Source organism: Notamacropus eugenii, chromosome 4 (genome assembly GCF_028372415.1).
Source record: "Notamacropus eugenii isolate mMacEug1 chromosome 4, mMacEug1.pri_v2, whole genome shotgun sequence".
NCBI lineage: Eukaryota > Metazoa > Chordata > Mammalia > Diprotodontia > Macropodidae > Notamacropus > Notamacropus eugenii.
The window spans coordinates 151,492,762-151,518,079 of NC_092875.1; the positions used below are offsets into that span (position 1 = coordinate 151,492,762).

The following is a 25,318-nucleotide window of genomic DNA, read 5'->3' on the forward strand; positions in this document are numbered from 1 at the left end:
CTCAGTCTACTGCACCACACAGCTGCCTAGTGTGGCAAGTTCCAGACAAGGAACTGCTTCTATCAGTGCAGGCTGGGACTTTCTCTACAATCTCTTTTATAGTCTTAGAGGGATGCCCAGAACACTGAGAGGCTAAGTGATTCGCCTAGGGTCACAAAACTGGTATGTATTAGAAGCAGGACTTGAGGAGGGGAATGCAATTTATTGAAGCTTTACATTTAGTAAAAAATCCACAGAATAAATTGCACCAAGAATTAGCCATACAGATTCCAAATTTCCAGTGTTCTTTGCTTTGTGTGTTAAAGGCAGTGTGGCATATGTAACAAGAACCGTGCTGGACCCAGAAGCAGGAAAAGACCCAAGTTTAAAGGTTCTGACACAGACTATCTGGGTGACCCTAGACATCTGATTTCTATGAGCCTCAGTTTCCTCACCTGTACAGTTGGGATGATAAATGTGGTACTACCTCACAAGATACTGCAAATGTAGTTTGGCCTCACAAAATGGTTATGAGGATCAAATGTTATTATGGATGCCAGTCCCTTTATAAAACATCAGGGGTATACAAACTTCAGTTGTCATTATTAGGATTATTAAACAGCCTTGGACACAAACTAAAGCTATTGCAGTCCCTCCTCTCTAAACAGAGGGCGAAGAGCCAAACTCCTGCCTATGCTCTCCTTTATAGAAGGCAGACACTGGACTCAGTTCTCTCCAGTTTGCACCTGCTGCTCTGTCTGGTTTGCACACCACGGAACAAGATGCCCCTGGCCTGGTACCTCCTGGTGTCCCTTCCCCTCCCACACCCCGTTCTGTATCCTTTTGTGATCATAAGCTCATACAGGGTAGGTACTGCCTTTTTTTTTTTTTTTTTATCAATGGTATTACCAAGACTTAGTACAGTGCTGGGGACATCTTAAGGGCTAAATCAATTTGGACTTGATTAGATATTTAAGAAATCATTTGAAGAATTTTTTACAGCAATTCATTATTTTTCAGAAACAAATACACACAGCTAAGGAAACAGATATTACAATATAAATAAAGGCTTACTTATCCCACTCGGCATAATCTCTTGGTACTTTCTTCTTCTGAGAGGATTTAGATTTATCATCTTTCTCCTGAGGGAAGAATAAAGCCAAGTTTTACAAAATATTTCTTTTTTTTCTAAGGGTCTTATTTTGATTAAGATGTGAGACCCTAGGTTAGAGTAAACATGATTATTTTTTCAGGCAAGGGAGCTACATTCTCTCCAGGCGATGGACTTGGGGAGTTCTAGTGATATAAGGGCACATGTCTCTAAGAGCAGACTCGGGCGGATGGGGATAGACCACAGATCTGCTAACTCATTCCCTCCATGTTATTTGCTTACAGTAGGAATCTGATATCTTGCTGAGGTAAAGCCCAACAAACTTTACTTTGTTCCAGCAATAAAGGGACAGGGTTGGATTCTTGTAACTAATGCTCAACTGAAAGACTGCTGCTGGGCTGGTGGGGAATTGGTGGGAAATCTTGGGGTATATAAAATCAATTCAACTTCCTCCCCACATTGTACCAGTACATGTGGCCTCTGGGAGAAAGATCAGGTGCTATTCCATTCTGGCATTCATCAGAGCAGTCCCTGGAATCAACCAGTTTTTAAAAAACAAAAAACCTTTTGTTCAGCTCTGGTTGGAAGCTGGGTCAAGGAACTGAATTTCCAGATTTTTGCCCCCCCAGGGTATGTGGCAGTCTGGGATTTGCATGGCAGACTGGGATTTAATATTAATTTGTTACCAACTGTTCAAACATTTTTGTAAAATAATTACCTTAGTAAAAGTTAGTCAGTGAGACAAAGCTCAAAGCAATGAAACAGGAGTAGCCAGGTAGGGGCCCAAACTGAGTGGTTTGATTGGTAGATGCAACCACACCCCTAGACACCATAGAACCTGGCACCACCCACACAAGGAGGGACTGACAACCAACTGCCTTAAGAGCCTGATGAATGAAAAGACACATTGATTGGCTGAGGCCCACAGTACCCTCTAGTGTTCAGTGGTACCCATTACATGAAAAAATAAATCCATATGATAGCCTTATAAATAACCACTCTCAAGGTAAGGAAAACTTTACTCTGTGTAGGTATTTAAGAATGTTGACAATATTTACTTTGTTATCTTTAATAGGGGTAGAGTTTCCTCTGCCCTTTAATAGACATGCTCTAGCAAAACTTCAGTTTGCCCACAACTGCAACACAGCAGAATCGTTCATTAAAGAAAGCTTGGAGACTCCTAAGATACCCTACTCTGAATGTAAATTGTGTATGAGGTGAGGCCGGAAAGGGAGAGGGATATCAGCTATAGAAGAACAAGGGGAAGGTGGCATGTACAGAAGAGCAGGGGAGCCCCATGGAGCATCAATAGGAGGTGTAAACTTGGAGGACTGCAGCCTCATGGAGAGGAAGAGAGAGAGAGGGAGGGGGAGAGGTACAAAGAGAGGGAGGAGAAAGGGAGAGAGAGAGGGATACAGAGAGAGGAAGAGAGGAAGGAGAAAACAGAAAAACTAAGCTGACCATCATAAGAGCCATAGGCCCATGGGAGAAGTGCCACAGGCAGGGTTGATTCACATCAGATTTCTATGTGTTGGCTCCCCTGCCCCCCTTCTCCATGACTGGAAGGCTGAGGCAGGCCAGGGGCACTAAGAAGTGATGCAACATTTACTCTCAACCCCACCATGCTCCCTGTTTGGATAAAGGAAAAAAAGATGGAAGAGAGCCAGACTGCGGATTCCTGGATACAAATAAAAAGACCAGAGTTCTTCTGTGCAATTATGTTCCAATAAGCCAGCAAATCCTTGTCTGGTGCGATACATGAGAGTAGTCATTAAGAACAAAGATTTGGGAAAAGATTTTTTGAGAGGAAGGAGATATACCTTTGCTACAGTTCAAGCTGAACCCCAAGAGGGAAGAGTGGACACTGACCCCTTATGAAAGGTTTATGAGCAAAGGAGGGGTGTTAATATCATGCCCTGAAGAGAGTTCAAGCTTTCTCATAAATAGGAAAGTCTAGAAGTAGAGATTTCATTTTATATACATATTGTCCTGTACATATTGGCCTAGACCTCACAGAGGTAAACCTTAGAGGCAAATGCAAATGAAACCCAGGCAGGACCAGCCTCCTGTATGGTATTCATGCTTTATGAGCTGGAGGTTGTTCAACACACCCTTTCTAGGTGGGGTGCCCTGTGCTTTACCACACACAATCATGCTACAAATTGGGCCACCATTCTTTCAGAAATCACATGCAGATAGACCATGCCAACATAATTTCCTCCCACATGGTGAAAAATAGACAGTCTTTTCTCTTCTGGCTTCCTTGTTTCCAGAAGTCTCTAGAGTCAAGTTTAAAAAGATGTCACTAAACAGGTGAATTATGGGCCGGAGTCTACTACTACCGGTTATCTCCATAACAACTCTGTCTGGGCAGACAGCCCCAAAGTTAGGATTATATCTATTAGAAAAATCTCAAGCTTTCCCAATAAATAAATGGTAAGAGGATAAGAACAAACATTTTTAAAAGAATTTCACATTATGAAACTCTATGTGAAAGAGTAGTCTAATAAAAGAATTCAAATACTCAAATGGATCCATGATTTTATTGATTTGGAAGTTCCCTCCAAAGATTCAAATAGCAATCCATCCATGCGGCGCATCCTGAGCAATGCTGGTCCATGTTTGCCATAGGAAGCCTAGTCTACATGCTGGGGCCCTTCCTTTCTCCTGCCATGAAGAGGACCCCAATGGAGTGCTCTGGATATTCATTTGTCATGCCTTGGCCTCACCACATAACTGGTTCATTTTTTATCTTCCTATCATATAATTCCTTGATGGTATCCTTTACTCCTCTTCTTTGGAGTTCCTAATTAGTTGTATCTTGCAGCCTGCAGCATTATCCTGTGTATGTTATTCATTTTTAATTACTCAGAGACTGCTGTATTTCATATCTTACTGACATACAGCAACACAGGTAGAAAACTGGCATTAAAAAGATGGGTGTTTCAAGAATAAAGTCCAAATGGGTACATGATTTAGGTATAAAGATTGATACCATGAATAAACTGGAGAAGCAAGGAATAGTGTATTTATCAGATCTATGGAGAAGGGAAGAATTCTTTACTAAAGGAGAGATAGAATGCATTATGAAATGCAAAATGGATAACTTTGATTACATTAAACTGAGAAGTTTTTGCACAACCAAACCCAATGCAACCAAAATCCGGAGGGATGTAGTAAATTGGGAAAAAATTTTTACAGCTAAGCTCGGGGATAAAGGCCTCATTTCTAGAATATATAGAGAAAAAAAGATGGGTGTTTGCTTTCATGGGAAGCTTGGAATCAATAAAGGATCCCCAAAATTACTTCACAGTTTAATCCAGGATGTTCTCTTCCTCCTACTTATCTCTAGACCTGACTTCTCCTGTCTGTCTGTCCTAGATATACATTCTGATGGAAAAGTTCTATGTGTTGCCCATTCAAATGTAGGTTTTAATCCAGGCAACAGACATTTATCATCCACTTGGTCTTTCCAGTGTGAATGATCAGGCCAAAATGCTTTGAGTAATTACAACTAAGAGAAAGACAAACAACTCCAAAGTTTTATCTCACACCCAACAAATTGGCAAAAATAGAAATAGTCATAGGATGATAGATTTAGAATCAGAAGGGACCTTAGAGGACAAAAATGTCAATTGTCCAGTTTTACAGATGAGGAAATTGAGACATTAAAAGATTAGATGATTTGCCCAGGGTGACAAAACTAATCCTGTCTGAGACAGGATTTGAACCCAGGTCTTTCTGACTCTAGGTCATTACCTCTCAATGACTGAAAGAAGACAGGCACACTAACGTGTTAGTGGATCTATGAATTTATTCAACCCTTCTGAAACACACAGTCCCTGGCACATAGTAGGTGCTTAATGTTTATTAATTGATTTGATATACCTCAAGGAGTTCAAAGGTAGTAAAACCCCATATATACTAAACTTTCATAGCAAAACTTTTTTGGATAACAAAAATCCAGAAACAAAATAGATTACCATTAATTGAGAAATGGCTAGACAAATATGAATGTGTAAGGGTCCATGGGTTCGAGTGACTGAATTTACATACAAAAAGTTCAAGGCAGCAGATGAAGAATTAGACAAGACAAGGAGCCGGTCCTTTGGGCATTGATTACTTCTGTAGCTTTTCCCACCAAGTCCTTTCCACGGATAAGCTAGAGAGAATTTGAATGTTGTTGTTGTTTTATAAATAGGGAACCCTGTACTCCAGAATTGTTTGGGATTACTGGGCCAATGGCCATGGCCCAGCTTAAGGACTAGCCTTAATGTGAATATGAATTCAATATATAATTTTGGAAGTATAATGGATAATTGTTATAAACCAGGGGGAGGTCTCTGACTTAGGGAACTCAGTCCTGTACCAAGACTTTCGTTATATCCCCAGCAACCAGCAGAGTGCCTGGCACATAGTAGGTGCTAAATAAATGTCTATTCACTGACTCACAACCTTCAAGTACAAGTTGGGGAGGCAAGGGACAATCTGAAGGAATGCTACAAATTGAGTGGAATGTTCTTGCCCCATGAGACAAAAATGAAGAATTTGGCGCCATACAACTGTCAGTTGCCAGCACTATGTTGGTTGGCTTTGCTAAATCGTTTTTCCTCTGTTATAAGGGAAGAAAATTTACTAGATGGAAGGAGAGGAAAACAGAGGAAATGACTGTGTTGTAAAAGCACATCAATCAAACTTATCCTGACCTAAGGACCCTTCTTTCCTTAAAGAGGCAGCTCAGGCGCCATTTTGTGCATGACCTCTTTCCTGAGGCCCTCCCCCAAGTAACAGCGACCTTCATCCCTCCACGCTATCAGCTACTTTGTGTATATAAATGTGTGCTGCACATACTGACATATGTATTTGTTGTCTCCCCCACTAGAAATTAAGCTCCTTGAGAGTAAGGATTATTTTATCCTTTGTATTGGTCTCCCAGAGCCTAGCACAGAGGCTGGCACACAGCAGGTGCCTAATGAATATTCACTGATTAAATGAAACAACTAACTTGAGGACAAGGACTGTTTCATTTTCATATTCTTAGAATTGATCAAAGAGCTTTGCATACAGTAGGAACTTTAATGAGTGTTTGTTGAATTGAAGGGGAATAGAAATGCCTTAGAGGAAATTATTTAATGTTTTAAGTCTGAACCAAACCAAATAGCAGGAGACTGTCCCTGTAATTTCCCCCAACTGTATATGGTTGTATGATGACACCCCTACACGCTCTCTAGGGAAATCTGCACACATCACTAGATCATGGTTATCAAGGTAGAAGAAGTAGTAGGCTGGAAAAGAAAAAGTAGAAAAAACTGTGATCTCAGGGATTTCATTTATAGAAGAGAAACTTTGTCCTTTTCACTTCTCAGTGACAGGATGTCAACTGGAAGAAGGTAATAGGAAATGGAAAACTGAAAAAAGTCACCTATAGGTAACCACCTCCAAGACCCCCTTCCTCCAAGAACCTCTGGCCAAAGCTATTTGAAAACTTATTTCAAAAGAAATCCAAATACCTTGCCAGTATTAAGAGAGCCATTTGTACCACGAACTGGAGGTAGGTGGCCTTCCGACTCCTGAAATGTGTCAATTTCATGAAAATGCATCTTAGAATCTTCCTTTTTTATTTCCGATACCCAACTCTAAGAAAGAAAAAACATTACAGGACAATAGAGCTTAAAGTATTGAACCAACTGGACTAAAATAACATATAATTAACTCAAATATTCAGGGATTAACAATCATCGCATTGTTCTTTACTATCAAATTAAAACCAAGAAGATATTATTAAAAAAGAAACTATATTTATAAAGATACCAAAAAAATTAAATATGTGGCCTTTAATTTACCTAGATGAAAGTGTGCCTTTGTAATAAATGGGCAGATACAAATAAGTGATGGCAAATTAAGTGTTCATGAATTTATTCAGTAAAGACTAATGATCCAGTGCTTAGCACAGTACTTGGCACATTGGAGGTCTTAAATAAATGCTTGTTGACTTGAAATGACAATAATCTCTAAAGTAATGTAAAATATTAATCAAAATACCTATGATATTAATATGCTCCTTTAGAGATATAACACTGGATAAAAGCACAACAAAAATATAGATGGAAAATCAAAGAGGCAAGAATTAATGAAGGGAAGGATGCTGAAGAAGGTGGTTGGGCTTTGATGGGTTTTAAAATATATTAATTATAAAGCAGTTATGATTAAAGTTGTTACTGGGGGGAAACAGAAGAATATTAATCTGTTGACCTATGATTTTGTAGGTGTAGGAATTTAGTCCAGTCTATCTAGGGTTTACAGAGTGATTGAGTGTTTCTTGAGTTTCAGAGAGGATCAGTGACTTGGCCATGGCAGTCATAGCTAGGAAATGTCAAACACAGGATGTAATACTGAACTTCCTGCCTCTGAGTTCAAAAATTCTATACATTATATGATACTCCCTCTCATAAAATATATTTATCACAAAAAAGAAACAAATATATACAAAATAGTAGTGCTTGATAAACTATGGAAAATAAAACTGGAGATGGGATTTATTAACAAACATTGGGGAAACTGAATTACAGTATGGTAAAAAACAAAACAAAACAACTCAATTCTCACCTCACATTATATATCATAATAAATTCCAGTTGGATCACAGACTCAATATAAAAAACTACTAAAAAGTTAGAAGAAAGTTGGAACAATATTTTTAGCTCAATTGTATTCTACTAAATAAATAGGACGTATTGTAGACAAGATAGATGGATTCAGTTTCACAAAAATAAAACTTTGTACCACTATCAAAACAGCAACAACAAAAATTAATCCAAGAAAAATAACCTGTTGGAAAATAAACTGAATAAAGGAGAACATGAGAATATGAAAGCAATCATTTGAATTGAATCAAATTTATCTTCAAAAATGGACTTTCCTAGCTTTCTGGTGTCCTCAGAGTCAGGACACATGTTCAGACCTTGTCTCTGATACCTATTGGCTGTATAACCATGAGTGAAATCACATAATTTACCTCTCTGAGACTACCCATCTCTAAAATAGGCATAATGATATACTTCCTACCTCATAAAATTATGATGTGTGAGTCTTAAGGGGATACAGAAAGATGACATCATTATCTCTGTCTTTTTAAAATTAATTTATTTTTAGTTTTCAACAATTATAAGATTTTGAGTTCTAAATTTCCTCCCTCCCCCCTTCCCAAGGAGGCATGCCATCTGATGTAGGCTATACATGTATGATCTTATTAAACACATTTCTACATTAGTCATGTTGTGAAAGAGGACTCAGAACAAAAAGGGAAAATCCATGAGAAAGAATAAATAAAAAACAACAAAAGAAAGAGCAAATAGCAAGCTTTCGTCTGCATTCAGACTCCATAGCTCTTTCTCTGGAGGTGGATAGCATTTTCCATTGTGAGTCTTTTGGAACTGTCTTAGCTCAGTCTAACAGTCAGTCATCACACAATGTTGCTGTTACTGTGTACAGTGTTCTCCTGGTTCTGCTCACTTCACTCAGCACCAGCTCATGCAAGTCTTTCCAGGTTTTTCTGAAGTCCGCCTGCTCATTCATCATTTTTTATGAAACAATAGTATTCCATTATATTCATATATCACAACTTCTTCAGCCATTCCCAAATTAATGGGCATCCCCTCCATTTCCAATTTTTTGTCACCACAAAAAGAGCTGCTATAACTATTTTTGTACATTTAGGTGCTTTTCCCTTTTTTTAATGAACTCTTTAGGATACGGACCAGTTGCGGTATTGTTAGATCAAAGGTTTGGATCACAGTTTTATAGCCCTTTGGGTATAATTCCAAGTTGTTCTTCTGAATGGTTGGATCAGTTCACAACTCCACCATCAGTGAATGTGTTCCAAATTTCCCAGATCTTCTCCTGTTTTGTCATGTTAGTCCATCTGACAGGTATGATGTGATACCTCAAAGTTATTTTAATTTGCATTTCTCTAATAAGGATTTAGAAGATTTTTTCATACGACTATAGATAGCTTTAATTTCTTACTCTAAAAACTGCCTGTTCATATCCTTTAACCATTTATCAATTGGGGAATGACATATTCTTATAGATTTGACTCAGTTCTCTATACATTATTTCTGTCTTACTTTTAAATCTATTAAGTAGGAGAACTAATGATAGCCTACTCATCTATCTTGGGGGACTGTTCATGTCTGCTGGTGAGTAGAAACACTGTTCTTCTGGGACAGCCATTAATTCTTTTCAGCCACCTAGTTGATTTTACTGTTAGGAATCAACAAGATATCACTGCATATCTTACTAGCTTAAAGAAAATTAAATACTTTACCCACATTGTAAATGATGAGACCAGTAACTCTTGCAACTTGTTGAGAAAATTAAATTAAACCTGAAAGTTCTGTGAGACTCTACTTTTTTCATCTTTGCCACTAGTAAAAGACCTTTTTTCAGAAAAAAAGACAGGGAAGAGGGAAGATACTGACCAACTAGAATGCAACAAGTTATAAAGAACAACTTGATACACTTTGTCCTCCCTTATCCACAACAAGCTCTTACAATAAGCTACATTTTTGCTTCCTACACCTGCTATTCCATTCTTATCTTAACAGTCACATCATTTTAGAAGTTTTTAAAAGGATAGATTCAGATAAGGCAAGATGCAATGGTTGTATTTTTAATAGTACCCAAATTGTCAAAGAGCAATTTAATATCCTTTCCTGCAAACCCTAGTTTCAAATGAGAACCAATAATTAGAAATGAAAGAAGGAAATTAAATTGGGGGCAGAGTAACATAAAGGCTCTATTCTGTCTACAATGTGATACAATGTATCTATTGAACATATGAGCCAAATTTGGGTTAAGTGTGGAACCCTTATACCAGGGTTCATTATGTCTTGTTTAAAAGAAGAATGACAAGAAATCCAAGGTTCATTTGGTACTTCCTTCAACTAAAGATTGAGTCTGGTGTAGGCTCATATAGATATATGACTGAAACGGGTCTAAATATTAATTAGCACAGCCCTGTAGCATTTTAGTGAAGAGAAAACTGAGACCAAGTGAGATAAAATGAATTGTCAAGGTCATACAGTCAGAATGCAAACCTTGATCCAAATGGCCAATATGAGAACTATTTTACTTAACTATGCACATATATTACAAAAGTTTTGACTTTTTTTCTTCAAAGAGAGGTGATAGGAAGGAGAAAAAAGTAAATGCTTGATGACTGAAAAATAAATTTAATGGAAAAAAACTCCTGGTCCAAGTTCTTCATTTCACTCCCTAATCAAACAGCTTTCACTATAGAAGTTACTGTATTTGCATGAATACCAAAGCATATCAAAATACTGAACAGATGAAAATAAATGGATTTGCCATATACTCAATCACTACTACATTAATTCTGCTACTGCTGTGCTTGTAACATTTCAGTGCTCAATTTAGCCAATGGCACAGTCCTATGGAGGCATCTCCTCCCTCCCCTTCTGGATTAGTCAGGGTTTACTTTGTCATGGAGTTTGCTCAACTGACTGACTGATGTTGCCCCAAAAGGGTACTTATTACACAAGTAAGGCATGAGCTGTCAACAAATAGGCAAAGCTCACCATCTGAAAGGACTGATCAAGAGCGCCATGCCTTTTCAGGATGACTATAAGAACACAACTCGACAAAAATACAGCAAAGGGATCTGGCAGAAGTCTAGATCTTGACCTTGAAACCTGACCAATCAGAAGCTGGAAACTTGAAGTGGGAGTACCAGAGTTTCAAATGAAGAACTCCAGGGACCTATGATCCAAATACAAGAATTCTCCCTGATTCCCCTCAATTTCTTTTTTAAAAAATTTATTTATTTTTAGTTTTCAACATTCATTACCATAAGATTTTGAGTTCCAAATTTCTCCCCCTACTCTCCCCCCTCCCAAGACACTGTGCATTCTCACTACCCCTTCCCCCAATCTGCCGTCCCTTCTATTACAGCCCTCCCTTCCCTTATCTCTATCTCCTCTATTTTCTTGTAGGACAAGATAGATTTCTATACACCATTATCTGTATTTCTTATTTCCCAGTTGCATGTAAAAACAATTTTTAACATTCATTTATAAAACTTTGAGTTCCAATTTCTCTCCCTCCCTTCCTCCTCACCCATCCCCACTGAGAAGGCAAGCAATTCAATATAGGTTATACATGTGTAGTTATGCAAAAGACTTCCATAAAAGTTATGTTGTAAAAGAGGGTAACTATATTACCCTCCATCCTATCCTGCCCCCCCATTTATTCTATTCTCTCTTTTGACCTTGTCCCTCCCCAAAAGAATTTACTTCTAATTACTCCCTCCTCCCATTTTCCCTCCCTTCCATCATCCCCCTGTGTTTATCCCCTTAGTCCCTACTTTCCTGTAGTGTAATACAGATTTTCATTCCAAATTGAGTGTGCATGTTATTCCCTCCTTAAGCCAAATGTGATGACAGTAAGCTTCACTTTTTCTGAAACTCTCACCTTCCCTGTTTTCTCCCCCACTGAAAAAGTTTTTCTTGCCTCCTTTATGAGAGATAATTTGCCCCATTTCATTTCTCCCTTTCTCCTTCCAATATATTCCTCTCTAGGAGCAGCTAGGTGGTGCAGTGGATACAGCACCAGTGCAGGAGTCAGAAGGATCTGAGTTCAAATCTCACCTCAGACCCTTGACACTCACTAGCTGTGTGACCTTGGGCAAATCACTTAACCCCAACTGCCTCATCTTGGGTCATCTCCAGGCATCCTGATGAATATGTGGTTACTGGATTCAGATGGCTCTGGAGGAGAAGTGAGGCTGGTGACCTACAAAGCCCTCCCTCACTCAAAACAAAGTCAAGTGCAAGTCATGTCATCATTTCTCTGATGGCATGGTCTTCTTCAGCAATGGAGGACAAATGCACACAATATTCCTCTCTCACCCCTTAATTTTATTTTTTTAGACATCATCCCTTCCTATTCAACTCACTCCATACCCTCTGTCTATATATATATGTATATAATCCCTCCAACTACCCAAATACTGAGAAAAGTCTCAAGAGTTACAAATATTCTCTTTCCATGTAGGAATGTAAACAGTTCAACTTTAGTAAGTCCCTTATGACTTCTCTTTCCTGTTTATCTTTTCATGCTTTTCTTGATCCTTGTGTTTGAAAATCAATTTTTCTCTTCAGCTCTGATCTTTTCATCAAGAATGCTTGAAAATCCTCTATTTCATTGAATGACCATTTTTTCCCCTGAAGTATCATACTCAGTTTTGCTGGGTAGGTGGTTCTTGGTTTTAATCCTAGCTCCTTTGACTTCTGGAATATCATATTCCAAGCCCTTAGATTCCTTAATGTGGAAGCAGCTAGATCTTCTGTTAAACTGATTGTATTTCCACAACACTCGAATTGTTTCCTTCTGGCTGCTTGCAATATTTTCTTTTTGACCTGGGAACTCTGGAATTTGGCTACAATATTCCTAGGGGTTTTTCTTTTGGGATCTCTTTCAGGAAGCGATTGTTGGATTCTTTCAATATTTATTTTACCCGCTAGTTCTAGAATCTCAGGGCAGTTTTCCTTGCTAATTTCATGAAAGATGATGTCTAGGCTCTTTCATTTGATCATGGCTTTCAGGTAGTCCCGTAATTTTTAAATTGTCTCTCTTGGATCTATTTTCCAGCTCAGTTGTTTTTCCAACAAGATATTTCACATTGTCTGCTATTTTTTTCATTCCTTTGGTTTTGTTTTATAATTTCTTGATTTTTCATAAAGTCATTAGCTTCCATCTGCTCCATTCTACTCTTTAAGGAATTATTTTCTTCAGTGAACTTTTGGATCTCCTCCATCTGGCCAATTCTCCTTTTTAAGGCATTCTTTTAAAGTGTTATTTTCTTCAGCATTTTTTTGGGGTCTCCTTTAGCAAGCAGTTGACTTGCTTTTCATGATTTTCTTGCATCACTCTCATTCCTCTTCCCAATTTTTGCTCTACTTCTCTTACTTGATTTTCAAAATCCTTTTTGAGCTCTTCCATAACTTGAGGCCAATTCATATTTTTCTTGGAGACTTTGGATGGAGGAGCTTTGACTTTGTTTTCCTCTGTTTGCATGCTTTGGTCTTCCTTGTCACCAAAGTAAGATTCTACAGTCTGATTCTTTTTCCCAGTTTCTGCTCACTTCCCCAGCCATTTACTTCACTTTTGAGCTCTTTGTCAAGGTATTTCTCTGCTTTCAGTGGGGGGTAAGGGGTATACTGTCAGTCACTCAATCCCCCCCACAATCTGTGGGGCAAGAGCTCCAGAAACAGTGGCTGTAGCTGCCCTTGCTGCTGCTGTGGCTACCTCAGGTTCTTCTGCCCCCTCCCCCTTCTGCCGCCCTGGGGCTGGGGACTGAACACTCAACTCTACTGCACTTGTCTCACAGGCTTTTTCCACTGACCTTCCAATTTGTCCTCAGTGTTTTGTGGTCATAAAGTCTGGAAACCATCACAGGTGTGAGAGGTTCAGTCTCCCCAAGGCCTGCTCAGGTACCCTCTGTGCACTTGTGGCCTACCCTGGACTGCACTCTGCTCCCAGTGTGGTGTGATAGACAACCCACATTGTATACCACAAACTCTTCTCCAGTAAGGCCAGAGAGACGGATGAAGGGGCTCTTGCTACACAGAGTTGGCTGGAACTAACCTTTCCAAAGACTACTTTTCCTCTTCTGTAAACATTCAACTACTTGATCATACCCTCCCTTACATCCTCTTACCAGTGTGATCTTATTATGTGTATGAATGAGTGATGGAACATCAGTCCCCCTATGTTATTCATCTGATAATTTACATCCCTAGAATTTTAGGCCATTAACATTCAGTTGCATCAAATATCACTCACCTTCAGGACACTGATAAATACAAGAAAGAATACTGTTAACTTTGTGGACTCACAATCTAGCCAAACATTTTATATACAATTTATCAAAAACTGATGTTACATATATACCTTTATATCGCCATCAATTTTTTCCCATTCTTCTCGTGTAAAACTAGATGCTGTTGCTGCAGGTTTTTCTTTTCGTAAGATTCTACTTTCAGGACATAGGCTTTGAATACGTTTTTCACAACATTCTATAAGTTCAGGGTAAAATCCTTCCTCACCAGACCTTAAAAGATATAGCAGTTACATGCATTAAAAAGTGAACAGACAAGACTATGTACACCATGTATACAGTGAGCATAAAACCTGGATTTTCTGGAACGGTAATGATTTCAAGGGGTAGGGAAGGGAAGGACATCTTTAGTGAGGCTTCATCAGAACATGTATTCCTTTATTTGGTTTAGAAAAATATGATCATCATAACATACATAATCTTCATTTAATGAATAGCAAGATCTGCAGCTTATAGATGGGATTGCAAATACTGGACATGGGCAGAGTTAGAATACCGACATAGAAATGTAAATTCTATAATCCAGTATAATCCAAGAAGGAGCGGACAAAAAGAAGCTCACACATAGGGGAATAGTAGCATACTCCTTCCTCAGAAAAACTAGGCCATCTGATCATTTTTTAAAAGTTCATCTTTCTGGGTACTATGAAAAAAGAATAAATATAAAACAAGGATACAACTTAATACAATAATCTTAGAATATTTACAAAAATTTTTATGTAGTACCCTCTTATTCAAGAAATTAGGGGAAAAATAAAAAAACTGTAGGAAAAGATTGAAATAATAAGTGTATTCTGATCCAAGGAAATAGGGGCTGTACCTGTCCTGGAAAGGGCTAACTTTCTTTTCCCTTACCCTAAAGTAGAAAGAAGAGCTGAAATGTCACAGAAAGAGGAGGTTGAGCTGAGAGGGAGAAGGTTAAGGCCCTCCGAGACACAACCAAGCAAGCGAGAGAAGATGGTAGAAGATCTGCACTGAAAAGCTGCTGAGCTAGGCTGCCGCCCCTAAGGCTTACCCTTACCAAGAAGGAGGAAAAGACTGGAGGTGTACACTAAGTGGAAGCCACACTGAGTATGATGAAAGATTGGTAGAAATGTTTCTATTTGCTGAGAATGAAACTGGTGATGCTCCTCATTATCCTTACCTTGCTATGGCTCTCATGCTAAGTCTATATTCCCAATCTTCATTTACTTAACACCCCAAGGACCAGATACAACAATTGACACACAAATTTTAAAACATAATTTTACTATAATTTACTATAATTTCTCCTATCTGTGCAAAAGAACCTTAAATAAAAGGCATTACTAAGGGATACTATAATTTTACTTTGAAATAAAAATTTTCATTTCTTTGTCTTCTAGATTAAAAATTGCACTGTCAATTGACAGAGGTTAGTTGATGTATTCTTAAATTCTAGTACATTTCAAGAATGCATTCACTTTCTTTATTTGGCATATGTTGGTTTTTTTAAATGGATTCTCGAAAATATTGTTCATTATGTTAATGTTTTCCCTGCAGAGATTAAATGCAGAAGACAGGAAGGCTATGTATGCGTGGCCAGATACACGAGAGAGAGATAGACTCTCTGCCTAATTGCTGGGCATACGAGCTGGAAGCTGAACAAAAAAGATTTTATTGATATATATTATAGCTCTTGAAAGGCATCTAGGTGGCACAGTAAATGATGTACTGGGCCTGGTGTCAGGAAGACTCATTTTCATGTGTTCAAATTTGTCCTCAGACACTTACTAGCTTGTGAGGCCCTGTGCAAGTCACTTAACCCTGTTTGCCTCAGTTTCCTCATCTGTAAAATTAACTAGAGAAGAAATAGTAAACCCACTCCAGTATCTTTGTCAAGAAAACCCCAAAGGGGTTACATAGAGTTGGACATGACTGATAAAGGACTGAACAACAAACAACAAAGGCAGAGAAGAATAAATTAGTTAATAAATTAATCAGAACTGTAATAGTATAGGATATCATAATAGGATCATAGTATATAGGAAGAGAGCAGTTTTCCTGTGGAACATAGGATGAGACAGTAACTTTAGGTAGGAGGAAGTTTTGTAAATTTGTCAGAATCAGCACTATCTGAGGCACTGGTTGCAGGCAAATATCCTCTTCCTTATTTCTTTCTCTGAAGATTTAAAGAACCTTGTATTTATCCATGCACAGAAGTGGATGACTAGAAAGTCCCTGAAAGGAGAAATTGGGAACAAAGTGGCGATGCCCACATGAGGGTAAAGGTCAGAGAGATAATGAACACCTGCCCCTAACCACTACTAGTCATTTTTAGTTAACTATGATTTCTGAATGTTTTTATTCCACGGTGTTCTCATTACTTGTATCACCTCTTCAACAGAAATAAATTAAAAGAATTAAAATAGTCTCGTGCTACCAATAAAGTGTCATGCTGTTCATTTTGGAAACAATCAGGTTTCCAAACTTAAGGTTTTTATTTGTCTTTTGTTCTCAAAGAGGATTGGTGACATCAGGAAGGTGATATCATGACTCACAAGTAAAATGGATTGAAGTGAGGCAGAGCTGTGCAAAGTCAGCAGCCTCAGTCTCTCTTCCGGGTCCAGTGGCAAGATATAGAACAGGACTGAAAATGGTCCCCAGAAGGTCTTTGTAAACTAAGGTCATTACAATAAGCCTAGAAAGTCTAGAGAGACTAGATGTGGGAGAGGGTAGTTCTGCCACTAAATGACCTGAACAGTTCGTTTCTCCTCTCTCCCTGATCCATCATTCAACCTCTCTGATAAACTTAAGGTTATAACTTTGGGGAAGTAGACGCCATGGTAGAGAGAAAGAGATGGCAAGGAGGAGCTAAAAGATAAGAATGGGCAAATGACAAAGTGATAATGGTAGATGGAACATAACAGTCAACATAATGTTGACCTAGTAAAGAAAGAAAACAGGCCTTTAGTTCTAGTCTCTAGACACCCTTCAATCTCCCCAGGAAATCCCAGATAGTATCTGTTACCAGTTTGAGAATGACTATCTTGGATCTATATGAGTCTTGCCTTCTCCTTCTGGCCCTGGTCCCCTCACTTCCAAAATAGCATATAGGTCATTTTCTAACTTGCTCCATTCAGTCCCACTCGCCTCCATCATAATCAGTTGGCTATTTTGTTTTCCCTTGGAATGAGTGATATAAAGGACATTTGTCTATAAGGGAATCTCTGCAGAGTAGATTGGCTAAATTCTCATAATGTCCAGTTACTGGGAAAGACTATACACTATTTTCCCATTTGCTCAGAAAAATGTAGCAAGTTCAAGCTGGTCTAACTAAAGTTGTTAATAGGTAATGAGAACTTTCAACAGAATTGTAAGGATACATACTTCTAGCGATAAGCTCACTGCTCAGAGTTAAGATGTGTATGAAAACAACCTAAACAAAACAACTGAAAGTTTTCCAACATGCTAAGATTTTTACAACTTAAACCAATGTCATTTAAATGTTACACAAAGTAAATTTAAAAAGAATTAACTAAGTTAATTAGCATATTGTTTCTAAAGAATTAAAAAATTTTAAATATTTACCTGAGGATGACAAGAATCTTTTCCAAATGCTTAACATCTGAACAATTTTCAACAAATTTGAAGTCCAGATGTTCAATGGGGATTTGAAATGTTTTCGTTGTTCCAAAGCTCCAAAGTGAAGCTGTTTGATCAGTCATAGCTGTAATATTTAATAATAGAGAAAAACTGTCATGATTCTCTTAAAATATAGGTTAGCATTCATATTGGACTTAACATTTTACACATCAAATTAAGCTAAAAATTCTTTGTCAGTGATTGGACTTGACATCTTACACAACAAATCAAGCTAAAAATCCTTTATTAGTGATAGAAGTCAGAAGACTTGGGTTTCTTCCATAGCTTTGTGGCCTTGGCTTGAAGTAAAAGGATCTGGTTTTAAATCCAGCTCTGATACTTAACAATTGTGTGACCATAAGTAAGATGCTTCCTCTTCCCAGGCCCCAGTTTCTTCATCTGTAAAATTAGGGAATTGGGTTAGATCTTCTAAGTTCCCTCCCAGTTCTAAATCTATGATCCTATGATCCTCCCAACATAATATCCTATGACACTGTGAAATGCTTTGCTTATAGGTCCACATAAACATCCAGGTGGAGATATCCAGCAGACAATTTGAAATGCAGGTCTGGATCTTAGGAAAGAATTGAGGCTAAAGATATAGATTCCGGTATCATGCTTTGAAATAATAGCAGAAGCCAGGCATGGGGATGATTGCCAAAGCAGACAGTACTGAGAGAAAAAAAAAAGTATTAGGATGAAAACTTAGGGAAAGAGGTTCTAAAATAAGAGAGAAGAAGGTAGGATAGGCAAAGATAAGGACATTCTGAAATAGCAAATTGAGGTCACTTGTTTCAGATAGCCTCGATCTTCCAGAAATAGACACTCTGTGTTTCAGGTTCATGATCAGAAAAGTGGATACGGAAGTAAATGATCACAAAGTGCCTTGTAGCTCTAAAATACTACAGTTTTATTAAAATGTTTGTTGAATTTCTTAGTGATCTTAACTCTAACTTTGTTTTCATGCTGTCTCCTCCATTACATAGTAAATCTTTGAGAGCAGAGGACTGCCTTGTGCCTTTCTTTATATCCCCAGGGCTCAGCACAAAACCTAGCACATAGTAGGCATTTCAAACAGGCTTACTGACTGTCTAATCTCCAGCAAAATTATAAAGGAGATTATTTAACGAATATTTTGTCAGGACTTAAAGGAAGCAAGGATCACTATGATCTAGCAGGAATTCAATAAAAATATATCATGCCAGGCTAACTTCATTTTAGTTTTGGACAAGGTGATTTTGTTTGGTATGTCAGAAAAATGCCACAGATATATTATTCAAGCAAGGGATGTGACAAGATAGATCCTATAACTTTTCCTTCTGCTGAATCATAGAATCTTAGACTTGGAAGAATCTCAGAAGAAAACTAGCTCAATTCAAAACCTGCGCAGTGTTAAACCAGCCATCATCTGCTTTGCAGTCCTACCATGGTCAGAAACTGACTAGCACCTGCTATGCCCCATTTTACTTTTAAACTACTCTAACTGTTGAGGTTTACCTAAAATGGAGCCTTTTATTTTCTCTGCAAATTTCATCCACTGCTACTACTTTTGCCTTTTAAGAACAAGTTCAAACCCTCTTCCACATGACAATCCACAAAATACTGCAAAATAGCTATCATGTTCTCTTTTCTAAGTTAAAATATACTCCCATTCCTTCAATCATCATGTGACATGGCCTCTATCCCCCTAACATTCAGCTTACCCACCTCTCCAGATTGGCTGATATCTTGCCATAATCAAACACAGTACTAAAGGTGCAATCTGATTAGGACAGAGGATAAAAGAGTCATCAGTAAACCTGACTTCCTCCTTCTGCTGGCACACTGGGCCCAAAGTTAGGGAGCCCTGAGATCAAATCTGCTTTCAGACACTTAATAGCTATGTGACCCGGGGGCAAGTCACTTAACTTCTGCGTTCCTCAGTTTCCTCAATTGCAAAATGAGGACAAAATAGCACCTACCTTGCAGGGTTGTTGTGAGGAATGAGGCAATATTTGTAAAAAAGCACTTAGCACAGTGCCTGGCACAGAGTAGTAGGCAGTATATACATACTTATTCCCTTCCTCTCTCCCCTTCCCTCTTTAGACAATCCAGGATTACATTAGATTTTTGGCATGCTATTGAGGCATACTGAGCTTACAATACACTAAAATGCCTAGGTTGTTTTTAGACCAATTATGGTCCAGCCATGCTTCTCCAATCTGGTACCCGGGAATTTGATTTTTTGAACCCCAGTATAGAACTTTATAGTTATCATAACTACTTTTTAATTTTATTAGATATGCTGGCCCACTATGTTGAGATCTTTTTGTATTCTGATTTAGTCATCCAATATGTCAGCTCTCCCTTCTAACTTCATGTTTCTTTGATAAGTATGCTACCTATACTTTCATTTAAGTCATCAATAAAAAGGATTGAAAAACATTAGCAAAGGACAGAGACCTACAACATTCCGGCAGTGGCTTGCTTCCAAGTTGACATCAATCCATTAAGCATCACTTCTTGGATCTGGTCATTCAACCACTTATGAATCCCTCTAACTGTAACAGGATTCTACCCATATCACTCTGCCTTGCATATCAATATATCATGAGGACTTTTTCCAAATGCCTTGTTGAAATTTGAGTAGAATGTGTCTTTAGCATTCCTGGCATCTACCTAGCTAATAAGCCTGTCAGAAAAGGAAAAGAGGTTAATCTGATATGATTTGTTCTTTAAAAAAATGCTGGCTTATAGGAATCCTTGTTTCAGTTTCTAAGTGCCCACAAACCATTCTTTTAATAGTTATATTCTAGAATTTTTCCAGAAGTTGGAGCTAAATTCACTAATCTATAGATTCAAAAATTCACTTTCTTTGTTTCTTTGAAAATTGGGGAAAAATTGCCTATCTGCAGTCCTGTGGCAAGTTTTCCATTTTCCATCCGTGATTTTTCAAAGATCATTGATAACTGAATAACAATCACAACCACAGATTCTATCAGTATATATACTTCCAGTATATCTGTAGTTTATCTAGACCTGGCCACTTGGATCAGTTGGAAGTGTCTAAGTGCTATCTTTGCATCTTTTGTGTTCCTGTTAAGCATTAGTTTTCCATGATTCATAGTCAGAAGTTCATTTTCTTTGTTGAAGGAAGTGGGGGAGGGGGTAAGGAAGGGAAGCAAAATAAAATTTGCATAGTTCTGCCAGAACCATAAGTAAGTGTACTTTCATCTGTAATTTTCTTTAAATGGTTGGAGATGGAGAGAGTAACTGAGGAGGAAAGCAGAAAGGCAGGCATTGGTGTAGAGGACAGCACAAATCCAAGCAGTCTCATTGGCTAAGCAAGCTGCCAGCCCCCCTTGACAGAGGTGCCATGATGATAAGGCAAAGTGATAAGGCGGAAGGTAGTGGGATTGAGAAGGGGATATGATTGGGCCACTTGTTTTTCTCTCTTACTCAACTCCTGCTCTCATATCAGGGGACTTAAACATCCATATTTACATTTCCTCAAGCATCATAAAATCCCAGTTCATCAATGCATTCATCTCTCATAAGTTACTCCTCTACCCCACCTCAACCACTCATAAAGGGTCATACCCTTGATCTTGCCACAAATATACTACCTCCATGTTCATGGACTCTGAAATTACCCTACCTGACCACAATATATTTTCATTCCATTTTTTCCTTGCCTTCAAACCCTGTTCTTTATCCATCCATGAACTCCAATCCCTTGACCCCTCAGTTCTTTCCCAGGCCATCACTTTAACACTAGTTACACTCTCCTCCCTTACCCATCTTGATCCTTTGGTGAACCAATTAAACTCTCTACTGTCCTTTTCTCTTGCCCTTTCTTTGACCCTTTGTCATATCTGTGATCTTGCCCTGCTAAGCATCAGTCTTGGATCACTCCCACTATCTACTGCCTTCACTTCTATGCAGGGTTCTATTGCCCAGGGTTCTCACACAGCTAGTGTCTGTGGCTGGATTTGAACTCGGGTCTTTTTGACTCCAGGTCCAGTGTTCTATCTATCCAGTATCTATCTCAATAATAGGAGATATCCTATCCAGGTTACTATGAAGAAATAAAGAAGCCAAATGGTATACAATCTCTTGATTTGCCTTCCTGATCATTTCAACATTCAAAATGTAAAGGGACCAATGTGAAGAACTTCTATTCCAGGTCCATCACTTTATCCACTGTACCACCTTAGCTGCCTCTCAGAGAAGGGTCTATATGTGAGAGATGTTACAAAGGTAAAATTAATAGAATTATCAACAGATTGAAAGGGAAGGGAGGGAAGCAACTGAACAAAACTGAAGAAAACTGAAACTGTGCTGATTGAGTCCACTACCAAAGCCTGTGAGGCATTTTGAATTGTATGTTCCTTAGACATCATACACTCACTGTGTCCATAATTGAATACAATCTTTTCCCTCTAAATCCTCCTCTCTTCCTAACTTCCCTATTACTGTCCAAGATACCATCACCTTCCCAGTCACCTAGGCTCGTAACCAAAATGTTATCTTTAACTCCTCACTCTGTCTCACTCTGCCCTGCCCCAATATCCAATCTATTGATAATTCTGTTGATTTTACCTTTGTAACATCTCTCCAAAGTAGGCCCTTCTCTTTTCTGAGAGGCAGCTGCAGTGGATAGAGTGATGGGCCTGGAGTCAGAAAGCCCTGAGTTCATATCCAGCCTCAGACATTTACTAGCTGTAAGAGAACTTTGGACTAGTCTCTTAATCTCTGTTTGCTTCAGTTTTCTCAACCATAAAATGAGGATAACAACATCTACTTCACAGGGTTGTGAGAATCAAAGGAGACAATATTTATAAAATGCTTGGCACAGGGCCTGACATATTATAAATGCTACATAAATGTTTACTTCCTTTGATACTGCCATTATCAGGTATAGGCCCTCATCATCTCACACCTGGACTATTTTAACAGCTTGTTAGTTGGTATCCCTGCTTCAAGTCTCTCCCCACTCCAGTCCATCCTCCATTCAGCCATTAAAATGATTTTCCTAAAGTACAGGTCCAATCATGTCACTCCCCTACTCAACACACTCCAGAGGCTCCCTATCACCTTTGGGATCAAATACAAACTTCTCTGTTTGGAGTTCAAACCCATTCAGAACCTAACCCCCAGTCCTCTTACCCTCTCCCCTCTCCTGTACTCTTTGAGACACTGTACTCCTTGCTGTCACTTCTTTGCCCAACTCTAGGCATTTTTTCTAGCCGGACCCCATGCTTAGTATGCTCTCCGTCCTCCTCCTCCTCTCTGCCTTCTGGCTTCCTTCAAGTTCCAGGTAAAATTCCACTTTCTACAGGAAGTTTTTCCTAATCACCCTTAATTCTAGTGCCTTTCCCCGGAGATGATCTCTAATTTGCCCCGTATGCTATCTTGTATATGCGTAGCTGTTTTCCTTTTTTCTCTTTCATTAGACTGAGTTTTTTGAGATCAGTAACTGTCTTCTGCATATCCCCAGAGCTTAGCGCCATGCCTGGGACATATTAGGTAATTAATAAATGCTTACTGACTGACTCCTTTGGGGAAATAGACCATTGAGAGTTCCTCTTTGTAGCCCTCACAATGGGCTGTAGAGAGTCTATGTGGTGAAGGCCCTCAATCAAACAGCATGCATACAGCTTACAGTAAATGCATATTGATCAAATAAAAATAAATGCCTCTCTCCACGTAGCATCACTGTGGTAGCAAAGAATCTCTGCTAATAATATCCACATTCTATTTTTAAGAAAAGAAGGTCGATTGTTTTTCATGTTATATTCCTCATTTTCCCCTGACTCATCAAGAAAAGTCTGAAAGTATAACTTTCAAGAAAACCATTTTTAACATATAATACACATATACTTTCTAAAGTTAGTATTTGCAAGCAAGATTGTGTGCCTGGATTGCTCTCTAGGATATAATGTTACAAAAATGTTAGGATATAATGTTATAATAATGTTAATGTTAGTTATTATCCTTTAAGGCTTACTAGAATAAAATGAAGTTTGTACAAATTTAAATTTTTAAATGGTGAGAGAATACAGCAGCAGCACATTATTAATGGCTGGCTCTTGACAGCAATAATTGTTTTAAATGAAAAAATTTGAAACATCAAATGTGAAGATATATTTACCTACAGATAAATTTTGCATTGCTTCTTTATTTTCTTTTATTCTCCCCTCCCAACACATGAGCTCCTTGAAAGTAGGTACTTTCTTTAAAAAAAAGAAAAGTGGTGAGAGGTGGAGCCAAGATGGCAGACTGGATGCCGCAACCCAGCTGAACTCTCTCAACATTCCACTCCAAACAACTTTAAAATAATTCCTAGAATCAAATTTTGGAGTAGTAGGCCAATAAAAAGTCAGGGTTAGACATTTTTCCAGCCTAAGAAAACTTAAAAGGGAGACAAGAGAGGTCTGTGACCCTGGAGTGGGAACCAGCACCAGCAGCAGGCACTGGAGGCCTCAGCAACAGCAACAGAATCAGCCCAAAGATGGTAAGGAGTTTGGACAACTGATCAGAAAGTGATTACAGGGGACCCTTTGCTGGCACAGGATGCAGCTGGCACTGACTAGCAAATCTATTGCCCACACACAATTCTGGGAGTGCTTGTGGTGGGTCCCAAGGGAGCAGAGGCCCTGGTCAAAGTTCCAAAGGCAAAGAGTACCTATATATGTACAAAAATATTTATAGAAGCTCTTTTTGAGGTGGCAAAGAATTGGACATTGAGGGGATGCCCCAGGGAATGAACAAGTTGTGGCATATGATTGCGATGAAGTACTATTGTGCTATAAGAAATGACCAGGGGAGTGGTTTCAGGAAAACATGGAAAGACCCATATGAACTGAAACAAAGTGAAGTGAGAAAAATCCGGAGACTGTTGTGCACAGTAACAGCCCTGTTGTAATAATGACCAACTGTGAGAGACTTGGCTACTCTGATCAATACAACGACCCAAGGGAATTTCAAAGGACTCATGATGGGGGAAAAAAAGATCTCTACCTTCCGGAGAAATGAAAAGTGCTTTGCATAAGTTAAGGCTCTCCATAAAACTAATTACACGGCAAAGCATTGAATGAATGGATAAATTTCTCGGTAATTATACGGATGTCATTCTGAATAGGACTTTAAGATGTGATTTTGAATTAAAAAATTTTTTTTCATGCTTCCTTAGTGGAGCCCGCACACGCGCACAAGGAAATCAAGTTTATCCTTGCTCCAGAGATAAGGTTCTGCCTTCGCTTACCTGCTGTCTTGCAGGATCTCCAGTTCCCTGGCCTGAAACCCTTGCTTCCCTTTCATGCTTACAGAGCTGAGCCGGAGGTGCCCCGCAGCCCTCGGTGTCTGTCATCCACTCCGAACGAACGCGTGCGCTTACCTGCCCGCAGCTCCCCACCGCCGGCCGGCGCCGGCCTACGGGCAGGAGACGCGTCCCCTTCTCCTAGCAACTGTTGCTATGTACAGCTCGGGCCCAGCGGGGGGCGGGGGAGGGGCGGGCCTCTGGGCCTTCCCTCCCGCTTCAAGCCTTGCTCCCTCCTCCCTTTGCCCCCGGCCCGGCTTCGGTTAACGGCCCACCTACGGGGTGTCCTGGGGAAGGGGGCGGATCTCAGGCCCGCCCCACGCCGGCCGGAGGGACCGACATCGCGCGGCGGACACCGGAGAGGAGGACGCCGAGAGGCCCCGGCAGCCAGACAGAAGGGATGGGC

At 39.1% G+C, this 25,318-nt stretch overlaps 1 protein-coding gene across 2 annotated transcripts in view; it reads right to left on the minus strand.

Moving 5' to 3' along the window:
- The window catches only part of SPAG1 (sperm associated antigen 1), a 78,807-nt gene that overhangs the window by 53,378 nt on the left and 111 nt on the right, over positions 1-25,318 (minus strand). Inside the window, exons 1-5 of one of the 2 annotated variants that reach the window (XM_072603395.1) lie at positions 24,859-25,085; positions 17,559-17,697; positions 14,063-14,222; positions 6,601-6,726; positions 1,054-1,121 (exon numbers count right to left, since the gene is read on the minus strand). In XM_072603395.1, coding sequence (XP_072459496.1) covers positions 1,054-1,121; positions 6,601-6,726; positions 14,063-14,222; positions 17,559-17,695 — 491 coding nt within the window. In that variant the 5' untranslated portion in view covers positions 17,696-17,697; positions 24,859-25,085. Of the gene's footprint in view, positions 1-1,053; positions 1,122-6,600; positions 6,727-14,062; positions 14,223-17,558; positions 17,698-24,858; positions 25,086-25,318 lie in introns of those variants that run through there. The other variant, XM_072603396.1, reaches the window with a different exon arrangement.